At 33.9% G+C, this 12652-nt stretch overlaps 1 protein-coding gene across 1 annotated transcript; it reads left to right on the forward strand.

Annotated features, from left to right (window-relative positions):
• The first annotated feature begins 3505 nt into the window (after window positions 1-3505).
• On the forward strand, window positions 3506-4775 carry LOC111371199. Its single transcript, XM_022993099.1, has 2 exons — window positions 3506-4329; window positions 4423-4775. The coding sequence occupies exons 1-2, from the start codon at window positions 3936-3938 to the stop codon at window positions 4596-4598; spliced, it is 570 nt and encodes a 189-aa protein (XP_022848867.1). The 5' UTR covers window positions 3506-3935; the 3' UTR covers window positions 4599-4775.
• The last annotated feature ends 7877 nt before the right edge of the window (window positions 4776-12652 follow it).

Raw genomic sequence — 12652 nt, forward strand, 5'->3', positions numbered from 1 at the left:
GGTCTTTTAAGGTCTTAGGATCTTTCTTCAAAATGCCAACTTCCCTCACGTTCTTCCTCTCTTTTTTATTCTGCATTACAAGATCAATGACAATCTCAGAATTTACAATGCACAATCACATTTCATATTAACTAACTAAATTAAACAACCAAACACAATTAATGTCAAGTGCAACTTATTAAGAAATTTATAACAGCTCCACGAATCCAAATTAGCCAAAAAATTACTATTATATCCTAGTAAAGTCGACCATTTCCTCACGTGCCCAATTAACTTCTTTCCTAAAGAGAGATATTGTTTGGCCCACGTTAAATTTCATTACATTTCATTTTTCTCTCCTATTTTCAACCACACAATCTTTCATAAAATAATATTACACGTAAATATAAAATTTTTCCTTTTTTTTCAACCACTCATTTTTCAAAAAATTACTATTCCACGCATTTTCATTTCTAGAAAATGGGGGCCAAACGGGGGCTAAAAATACAGAAAAAAGAGAAATTTGATCGACAGCCCCACTAAACATCAAATAAAAAGGTAACTTTCGTTCAAAATATAAAATCAAAAGTAGCAGTGGAATTTTCGGAATGAAGCATACTTAAGACAAAGAAATTAAAGAAAACCATAATTAGGAAAAATAATTAAAATTCAAATGGTGGATATATATATATATATATATAAACGTACCCTTTTTAATTCCTTTTTACGGAGCTCCTTCCTGTAAGCGTCGGTAGGGCTCATAGTTTTGCCTCGCTTCGTAGTCTTTACCATCTTGTCGTTCTTTTTAATTCGTTAACACTTTTCTTCACTTCCTACTTATATTTTCGTGTTCAAAACGGTGTCGTCGCTTGCTCTCTATATTCTTCCTGAAATTCGATTTGGGAGTTCGCATAGGCTTTTGCTATATAGGGAAGATGAAAGAGTAGTTATTTATTTATAATTAATTATTATTTAGGAAAATGAGTTGTGAAGGCCGCCAGTCAATGTCCTTTTGTTCAAGAGGCTTCTGACCAAATTTTTAAAAATAAAATGCAATTTAATTATTTATAAATATGAAAAGACTATTATAATCTTACCTTCTAAAACCAAATTGAAGAAGAAATTGGTACTTTCAATTACGTCAAAGATTATAATCTTCTCCAAATTGAAAATTGAAAACATTCTTCTTCCCAAAATTGAAAATTGAAAACCCTCTTTATCTTCAATTCCCAAAAACTGTCTTCTTCTTCAAATTTCCAAAACTCATCTTCTCCTTGATCTCAAAACCATAAAATATCCTTCTTCTTGGGAGGACGACAACTGTTGAGGGTTTTGATATTCGAAATTTGTATTCTTCTTTTCCAAACCCACGAGGAGCTCCCATTTGGTAAAAATCAATTTAAGTTTTTCATATTTTGAAATGTTAAATTGATTGGAAATGGATTTTCGCAGAACTTTAGATATTATTCCAATTACATCTAGATGTGTGGACATGGAAAAATTTTAGTACCAATTTCATCCCTTGCTTATATATTTGCACTTACTGTTTTGGATTTTCTCACAAAGAATGCCAGTTGCGAAAAGTGGAACTATGGAATGCCATTTGCACTTATTGCTTGTTAAAGTTATTTTGTGAAATTTTGGGCTCTTGATTGTATTATTATTTTGGATTTTCTCATAAAGAATGCCAGTTGCCAAAAATGGAAAAATGGAAGGCTATTTCATGAGATCCATAAGTAGATAGTATTATCTTGTTTGATTGATTGTAAAGTTATTTTGTGGAAATTTGAGCTCTTGAGTAGTGGATAAATTGGGTTTAATAGAATAAATGATGTTTTGTTTGATTACTAGATACCTTATTCATTTTTGTGTATTTGATTGATCTTATGTCATTGCAAATGTTCTTTTTATAAATGTATTATATTCTTTATATATGTTTGACTAATGTTTATGAGCTTCTTATAATCGATCAAGCTTAAGACTTACAAGCATTATTACAAGATTTATAAGCTTCTTATAATGTATAAAAGGTGTTGGCTAATGCAATAATGAAATGATTGCTCATAATTGCATGATTTGATCTCAGTTTGAGGCTGCCACTTCTGTGACTAAAATATCCACCTTGTGGTCACCTAAATGAATTCTTTGGCATTCCAAATTGAACATTGGGAAGTTGGCTGACATTTTTATTCTTCTGCAATGTAAATCTGTTAAATTTATTTGGAAGGTGATGTAAACCCTAACAAGATTTATACTTTTTATATGGAATTTCTCCATTTTGTTTTTGAATTGTATCATATTTGTAGATCTAAAGTGAAACTTTTTCTCCAAGTTGGAGTAAAGAATAGGTTGAGTGATATTCATTATTATTTATTCCCTAATAAAATCTATGATTTTAGTGAAATGAAATCATAGTATTTCTTGATAACATTCAGCATTTGAGGAGCATATATATGTACATCTTATTGTCATCAGTTGTTCTGATATATGTGCATGTTTTATAATTTACAGTGATATGGAAAATATTCAGATTAACGCTACGATTACAACAAGATATAGACTCCTAGTAGTACAAAATGTCTATGAACAACTGGATACAAATCACAAAAGCAAGCTTCGAAAAAGTTGCTTTGGATCTCTGCTTAGACTCAAGGATATAAGGTTGGATTCACAGGTCATCCATCAGTTGTTATTGAGGAAAATGAAGACCAACAAAAATGGAGAAGTGTGGTTCAAGATAGGAGATAAACGAGCGAGGTTTGGATTGGAAGAATTTGTTTTAGTTACTGGGTTTAAATGCGGATGATGAGAATGATGTAGATAAGACTTTGGGGGCAGAGTGTCGGATTGTGAAAGAATATTTTAAGAATAGTGGGGAGAAAATTACAAAGGGAGATATCTACAATGCATTTGCATGTTGTAAGAAGAGAAAGAGTGACAAATATAAGCTGGGATTGATTGTAATATTGGCGTATGTCTTGTGGGCCACGAAGAAAAATACCTATATCGATTAATGGTTGCTGGACTTGGTGGATGATTTGAACAGGTTCGAGAAGTATCCGTGGGGGGAAGATTTCATTTGAATATACGATGAATGCATTCAGACGTGAGATAGGAGGTAAATTGAAAAGTTCCGATGTCGGAGGAGAGTCACGTTGACAGCATTCTTTGCACGGCTTTCTCCTTGCTATAATGGTATGAACAAACAATATACTTGACTTGTAATATTTTGTATATAAAAATTTATGTCATGTGATAGTAATGTATGTTTTATAATATATTTTGGCATTCGAAACAATTCCAACTTTGGGAATGAAGTTTGCTACAAAATATCCAGATGTAATTCCAAGAATGTTTGCTTGGAAAATGTCGAAGAGGTTAGCGTCTGTCGCCATTGATATTGTGTTGAAATCGAAAGAGGTAAATTTATGTTTTTTAAAGTTTAATGGGGACAAATTATGGAATTAGATTAGTGGATGACTAATGATTTGCAGATTTAATATTTGCAGTTGGAGGTTAATTCTACGTTGATTCCTACTGAAGCCGAACTGAAAGAGGTCTATTGGAAAGAATTAACATCGATTGTGGAAGAATATGAGAAGGCTTCACACCATTCCGAAGGAGACGTGGCTGAGCATGATGTCGAGCCACATCATACATACCCCAAAGAGTCTTCTAGAGCAACTCAACCACCACAGCCTGGTTTTGAGATGAACATAGCGGATTTATTGAGAACTGAAATGAAAAAAACTTGAGGAAAGCCTACAAGCAATCATATCGACTCGAATTGATCGGGTGGAGAAAATGTTGACAGGTTAGTTGAATTGGCTGTGGCAGGTCGGTTCCATCCAGTGACTAGTGCATTTGATGGTGCCACTAGTAGCACAGCCTATGTACCTGAAAATGAACCGAAGGATAGGTTGGAAAAAGAGGTTGGGTTTGATGATGTGACAGATATGCCTACTGCTGAAAGAAAGGTAGATTTGTCTGAAGATGATCCAAAGTTAGATGAGGAGGTTAGAGGAAAAAATGTAGGAGGGAATGAGTTGGAAACTGAGCTTGGATTTGATGATGTGAGAGATGTGTCTGCTGCTAAAACAAATGTAGAAGCGCGTGAGGAGGATCCAAAGTTAGAGGAGGAATGTAGAGGCAAAAATGTAGGAGGGAGGGACTTGGAAAAGGAAGCTGGATCTGTGAATGATATAGATGAGCAAGAAAATGAAAAAATGGTCAAGAAAAGTGTTGGAAAAGAAATAATATTAGAGGAGGAGCATCCCGATGTAGAGAAAGAGATTGCTGATTTTGTGACGCCTGAAAAGCATGGTGTGGATACAAATAAATCCAAGCAAGGTACGTAAAAATGAATTTAAAGTTCAGTTTTACATCTTTATATCATATGAAACAAATTTTCCACTTGTAATTGTTGTTATTTTCAACATATAGGTGACATTGTAGAAATCGATGAGGCGAGATGCGATCTATCGAAAGGACGAGGGTATCATCGGAAGAGAAAAGTGCGCATATTTTGTTTTCCATACACGAACCCGACGAAGAGGAGAAAGTTGTCGGACATCAATATATACGATCCTTATCGAGAATTAGATCCCGTCAAAGGTTGAGGTTTTTTACAAATGGATGGAAACTACATCTTCGTGGTAAAGTATTACACATAGTTGCAAGTACATGTGAAAGTAATGACAATATTACCTAAATATAATTTCGTGTTGATTTTGTTGTATGCACATCCAAATTATACCTTTGCGCTTTTATGATGTTCAAACAAAAAGTTTGATGAATCTTTTGAATGAGGATGGTTGGATTAATGACAGTGTAAGTAATCCAACTTTAATAATTTTATGATAATGTCACAAAAGAATTCAGTTTGAATTGATTATTTTATTTTTATAGATTATGAACGAGGCCCTATATCAAATACGAGAAAGGGCTTCCAAATTTCCCAATCTGTTCCGGCAAGACTGTTGTATATTGGACACTTATTTCTATCAATTTGTTGTCAATGCATTGGCCAGTTACAGTTTAGTAAAGAGCTCAAATATAGTAAGAGTCTAATTCATTATGTGAGAGGGGCTACTCCGGAGCTCGGTAAACCTTGGAAGGACTGTAGATATTTGTATTTTCCTTGTTGGACCCCAACCATTGGTTTTCAGTTCAAGTCGACATGGAGGAACTAGTCATTTTTATGTTTGATAGTCTGAAGGGTCACATTCGTAAGGCAGCGCTGGAAGCTTTTTTTTGTTTTTTTTGGCTCTACAGGTAGTTATTTCATTGATAATAAAATCTCATGTCAATATAGTACGGAGAACTTCAAATTTGTAACCATGAAAGATGTTCCCCAACAAGTGAACGGGTAAGAATGACTAATTTCATAATTAGTAGTACCATATTATTTTGAGTGTTGAAAATTAATACAAAAATTTTACAACTTTTTTGTAGATCCGATTGCGGATATTCGCTATCGAATACATAGAATTTCTGCAAGCGAATATGGACGTAAATACAATTCGATCAGATTACGTACCAGTATGGAGAAAGAAACTAATTGCAGAGTTGTTGGCTTGGGATTTCGAGCCGCAGATTGTGTTTTGCTCGTATTTTTTTATATTTTTATGACATTATGTAGTGACTTGGCTGTTTTGACTTTGGAGTAGTAACTATTTTGGAGTTCGAATACAATTTCAATGTATATATTTTTCATTGTCTTTTATAACTTTAAAGTTTAGATATTGTCCGTGTCAGGTTATTGAGTTTTACATATACAAACTTACATATTTTTCATTGTCTTCCATTGTCATATCGTTGCAATGGTAAGATGCACACTGCTTCTCTGATTTGCATAACGACTTAAAACTCGTTATGACTACACATAATGACTTCGAAGTCGTTTTTGTTAAAATCGATTCTAAAACGATTTAGAACTCATTCCTGAGACACAAAACGGCATGCATATCATTGCAATGTTAAATATACACTGCTTCTCTGATTTGGTTAATGACTTAGAACTCGTTATGACCACACATAACGACTTCGAAGTCGTTTCAGTTAAAATTGATACTAAAACGATTTAAAACTCGTTCCTGGGACACAAAATGACATGCATATCGTTGCAATGTTAAATACACACTGTTTCTCTGATTTGTGTAACGACTTAGAACTCGTTATGACCATACATAACGACTTCGAAGTCGTTTCAGTTAAAATTGATACTATGGAATCACAAACGTTACCATAGCGTCGTTCGAGTGAGATTGAACCGGCTCGATGACCTATTTTTATCGTCATACGTACAGTGGGACATATGCCGATAGCCGTGGATGGTCGAAACATCATTTTTAAGCATAACGATACTAATGTCGTTTCAAGTATGAAGAAATGATACCGATGTCGTTGTAGCTATTATTTCAGCTGAAATGATTTCGAACTTGACAGCTTTGTAATGAAACAAGATGGATGTTGTTTCAAGAACGATTACACTAGAACGATATCAATGTAGTACCGAACAAGAAGATATGATATGCGCCCAACCCTCATTAAGCACTGAAGCAGTGTGTATTTTACATTGAAACAATGTAAACATCGTTTTGTGTTACACGAACGGGTTAGATATTGTTCTAGTATCAATTTTAATTGAAACAACTTCGAAGTTGTTATGTGTGGTCATAACGATTTCTATGTCGTTATGCAAATTAGAGAAACGGTTTGTATTTAACATTGAAACGATATGCATGTCTTTTTGTGTCTTAGGAACGAGTTCCAAATTGTTTTAGTATCAATTTTTACTTAAACGACTTCAAAGACGTTATGTATGGTCATAACGAGTTCTATGTCGTTACGCAATTCAGATAAGCAGTGTGTATTTAACATTGAAACGATATGCATGTCATTTTGTGCCTTAGGAACGAGTTATAACTCGTTTTAGTATCAATTTTAATTGAAACGACTTCGAAATTGTTATGTGTGTTCATAACGAGTTCTACGTCGTTACACAATTTAGAGAAGTAGTGTGTATTTAACATTGAAACGATATGCACGTCATTTTGTGTCTCGGGAACGAATTATAACTCGTTATGTTAATCTGTGCAATTTTCGAACTGGAATGACATTCACGTCTACTGTAACGATATGAACGTACTTTGCCTTCGCTGTGAGAAAAAAGGAACATGAATATCTAAAATACTTTAATTTGATTCCAACGGTACAAAAATATTTCAATAACGCAATGATTACAAAATCTAATAAGTCATTTCATTCAATTGAAATAATAAGTACGAAGTTGTAAAGTTACAAAACACGATAGTGTTACAACCTTAAGGTTCACTACTAGCTGTTTGGCCCGTGCAGGTGGATCGAACGTGACCAGTTTTCTTGCACCTACTGCACTTACGAGCCGCATGCGTCTCTCCAACCAACCCTTTTATCTTTTTTGTCAGTCGCCCGCCCTGTCTTCGTACCAATAGTGGAAATATTTCTCTGACTATCACATTCTTAGGAATTTGCCATTCAACCTCGTTCGGCAAAGGATATACGAATGTAGAATAAGCTTGCTTCCAACAAATACTAGTGTAAAAGGGGGTACATAATTTATAGCCATCGTCTCCTTTAAACCTTGCGGCAGCAATTGCATGCGCACATGAAAATTTGTCCAAATCAAATCTTCTATATGTACATGTCATTTCGTAAAAATCCACAAAGTGGTGTTCTAAATTGTCACCAACTTGAAAAATGTCCGGAGAAACCTGATTTAACTCCAACCCATTTGACTTATTTTATGTCATGCACATCTTTTTTTCTAATGCTAGCATGAGTTGGGTCACACATTTTTCTACTTCAACGTGTCTTTCATAAAATCACCTTTGTAGTATCCCACGAATATATTCTATTAAACCTACTATGGGAAGTTCTCAAGCACTTTTCAACAAACCATTTATAGATTCTGCATTATTCGTAGTCATGATATTGTAAGGTATCCCAGTAAAATGCGCTCTAGCCCAATAATAAAAATCTTCTTCCAATAGGTACTCTTTGATGCCCTCATTTTTACTGCATAAAGCTGCCATGTAAGACTCAAATTCGATTAAAGTATAAGCTTCCGACACTGCCTTAAACAAAGTTGCAACATCGCATCGTGGAAAAATTGTCTTCTTTTGCAAGTGATATATACAATTACCATGATGAGCAAATCGAAACACATTTCTAAATCCATCTTTGATACACGTTTCACGGTCAGATATAATCACAAGGTCATCCGTATTACCTGTTATTAACCGCAACTTCTGAAAGAGCCAAGTCCAGGATTCATCATTCTCCGAATCAACTACTCTCTATGCGAGTGGAAATATTTGAAAATTTGCATCCTGAGAAGTTGCTACGAGTAGAGTACCTTTCATTCTAGATGTCAAGAATGTACCGTCTGCAGAAATTACCTTTCGCATTGAGTTTAGGAACACATGTATACTTGATCCCAATGCTATAAAAAGGTACTTGAAATGTCGATCATCATTAGTATGAATGAATGTCAATGTATCAGGATTTTGCATCTTCAAAACATGACAATATGCTGACAATTTCGCATAACTCTCACAGGGTTTCCCACGAATCAATCCACAAGCAAAATTTTTAGTCATGTACGCTTTAGTATAGCTTACGGTTATGCCAAACTTTCGACGAATGTCATTAATATAAATGTCCCTTGGCCTGTAAATTTGTTGACATCTTCATACTTAGAAGCGACGTGTTTCCAATAATCATATATGAAGTATGCCTATGATCTCTGTGACGAACACTCATGGAGCAAGAATGATGACCATTGTACTTTCGAACTTCGAAAATGGGACTTTCTACGATCTTGGTTGCTCGTAAGCGCCACTTGCAACTTTCATCAATACAAACAATTGTATAAGTGCTCTTATTTGACTTCTTAACTTTGTACTCAAAGTGGCACTTCACAGCTAGCAACTGCAATTTTGATATTAGGTCATATTTCGATGAAAATAAATGGTTGGCTCGCACATCTAATCGTTCCAAAATTTTTACTGATGTCTTGTAATAGAGCGAACTTACACTTGCAAATACAATCTGAGTACATTCAACATCATTACCATTCACTATATTTCTACCACAAGGTTCATGCGTGTGTAACTCAAAATTATTATCACCTACTACAGGAAAATTAACTTCGTCATCTACTCTTCGAGGACTATCTTCACGTACGTCAAAGCCATTATAATCTACAAATATTCCATCACTATTGTCATCATTACCATCGTTGTCTGTTCGATCATGTTCCTCCTCGTTGTTCATATTTCCAATTTGTCCTCCATCATCTATTACTAATAAACATCCTTCATCACCAAAATCTTCTTGATTCTCAACAACTTTATTTAAAATACTTACAAAGTTTCTGTACAGGCAGATATAAATCACTTCACGTTGTCACAATAAATTATGATTGGTGCAGTTAGAGCTTTAGACATTATCGAGACAAGAGCTGGAATCTCCATTTTGTATAAACTTGTATCGATATTCAATGCCTCCTTAACTTTATCATATAGTTCCATGTAAGACATTGTTTTTGCAACAAGAATATGTATTGTTTTCCTTTTGCCATTTTTAGAACACTTTCATTTCCATGCACCTTCAACTGTCTGTTTATATTCAATTGGATAACAAATCAATATCCATACCAAGTCCATGGTGTCCATAACCTGTAACTCAACATATAAATTTCATCAAATTTCAAACATCATACATTATTGATAACAATATGTACGTTTTCATGGATTCAGAAAACGATATCTATGTCGTTTTGTACTGAAAAAATCAAATGTATGTTTCATGTGAAAATAATGAGAAGAATAGTCAATCATCCTTCACCACTTCACATTTCACTTCAATTAATACTAAAGAATACAAATAATGGGTAATGAGAATAAGATTGGGAAGTAACCCATTTAAAGCTCCAATTAATTCATAAAATGAATTCAAAATCATTATTGATAAATGAACGCCACAAACACATATACAACAACATGAACAGATGATTCAAAACAATGGAGAAAGAAAGTGGCTCAAATATTGAAAATTTACCATACCCTCTCTTCTTCTCCAAATGCCCAATAAAAATATAGCAAGACTTTATCATTCACTTCAACCAAATGAATTTTCAAGGGAATGAAAATGTAGATTTTGTGATTTCATTAAGTAGAGAAGAAGATAATGATAAGAAAATCAGCATTGAGGCACCTACCGTGGTCGAGGCATTCATAGAGGAGGGAAAGAGATTAGGGTTGAAAGGAAATTGAAATGAAAATTAGGGCAATAATATCATTTTACATATAAGGATATTTTATTCTTTTACAAATTCTATTTTTCATATTTAATAACTTTAGGCCTTTCAACTAAAAGCCTTAGTTCTTGGTTTTCTTGGACAAATGTTTAGTTTGTCCAAGCCTTTCAAATCAATCCCCCTTATTATTTGTTGGTGGTACCGGTTTCAGATTCTATTTGTTGGGTGGTTCCTTCTTTTCGAGTTTGAGCCCAAATCAAGCTAAAATTTCGTCTATGTTTTATGAATTTTATGAGTAGATCAAATTTTCAGTAAGATCTAGCCCCCGTTTGAGCCATATTTTCAGCCATAAAAAATGAGAATTTCGATTGTTGGAGACCAATTTCAACCACCATATTTGATTTCATCTCTTTTAGGTTGGACCCAAGCTTGAAAATAACAATCAAAATTTTCCTACTTTCTTCATTGAAAATACGGCTCAAACAGGGGCCCAATATTTAAGCATTAACACGAATGTAACGAAAGCCAAATATTTGAACTCTCTTATAGTTTGTGGAAAATTAAAGATATCGCGATACCAAATTAATGAGGGAATCAATAGTAATTTGTTCAACTCGTGAAAACATAAAGTAAATTCTATGTGAAAAAAAAAGGATCACAAATCACAATATACCAATCCCCTCTCCTATTATCTCCTTCAAATTGTTCCCTTTTCAGTTCACATTGATAGGGCTCATGCTGCAGCACTCGAGTTATTCCTTAATCATTTGCTCGACTGATTGTTTTGTATCTTTTAATGATGATTTCGAGCCGTACATAGTTCAAATTTTAAATTTAGAAATGGGATTCCATCAGAAGAGTTGAATTGTGTGTAAATTCGAGCAAAAATCGATCTGCCTAGCAAGAAATTGAAAAAATAATACATTGATATTGGAATTATAATGACACCTAGACTTATACAGTTCCTTGGAGTCCTGTTGTCTATCATGTGTAGTGTTAAAAAAATGGATATATTTTGTCATAATCTCGAGTCGCCTTGAGACTATGCATTACTCAACTATGATTGCATTACCATGGTATTGTTTTCATTGTTTCCATTACTATATGGTCGTTGAATCCACAAAGAATCGACAACATTATTTTCCTTAACCTTCAAATGGTAATCCGGGTTGCAATTATTTGGTACATTAGGCAATGCTGTCATAGCATCAAACTGTGGAGGATTATCCTGGTGAATAATTGTCAATGCATTGTTAGGCTAAATCGTAAATGCGAAAGAGAATCATTATCCAATGAGATTCCCCAATGTTGATGTCATTGTCTGTAATAATCGAGTTGTCCAAAAATAGCCTAAAATGCTATTAGTCGATGAGATCCCCTACTATTGATGTTGTTGTTTGTAATAATCAAGTTATTCAAGAATAGCCTGAAGTTCTTCAACCATTTGAATTTGGTGAGAAAATCATTGTATTTCCACCAAACATCTGCATATAGGATAATTATCATGCATATTGACTTGATATTTGATGGACTTCAAGGCTATAACTTTTGAATAGGGTTGGACCGCTTTAGTACTTTTGAGATATTATTTACATGAAAAAGTTTGTGTACCTTTTGAAACATTTTAGGTTGATTAGTTGGGAAGAACGGTGAAAGTCGACAATCAAAGGCGCACTCTCTACTTTGATATTTGCATGCTGCGCAAGCTTGGCCGGTGACACCCTTAAGGGTCGCTATTTAGAGTATTCAAAAAGTGTATTCAATAATGAATTCATGTCATTGTGTGATGCAATGATAGGAAATAATTAGTTTTTTGGTATTGGAAAGACAGTAAAAAAAATGTCAAAATTGAATTGATTTGAAATAGTGATAAATGTGTGAATTTTGTTGAAAAACCAATTTCGATCACTCATGTGAGTTGATCAATCTTCTGCACCAAGACATGACTTCAAACTGTAACTCTCATAAATCTCCATCAATACACTGACACATAACCTCTCCAACATTATATGAGACGATATTTAATTAAAAGCAAAGAAAAATTGTATGTAAAAGCTATCAAATATAAGTTCTTGAAAAGCGTCATATTGTGTAGAATGTTATAAACCTTGATACGGTTGTATGAACATGAAGGTAAATGCGACATTTTCCAATGGGAGAATTTTGGTGTACAATGAAAATATCACAAGAAGAATTCATTCATTTATGTATTATAATGAAAGGAAGAGGAACGAAACATTGGAAGAATATATATAAGTACAATGAAAATTGAAAAATAAAGTATTACTATGAGCAAGGGCGAAGCCAAAATATTGGTTTAGTAAGGGCATAATATATATCTTTAAATATGAAGTCCCAAAAATTTTATAT

This window comes from Olea europaea, chromosome 22 (genome assembly GCF_002742605.1).
Source record: "Olea europaea var. sylvestris chromosome 22, O_europaea_v1, whole genome shotgun sequence".
Taxonomy (NCBI): Eukaryota; Viridiplantae; Streptophyta; class Magnoliopsida; order Lamiales; family Oleaceae; genus Olea; species Olea europaea.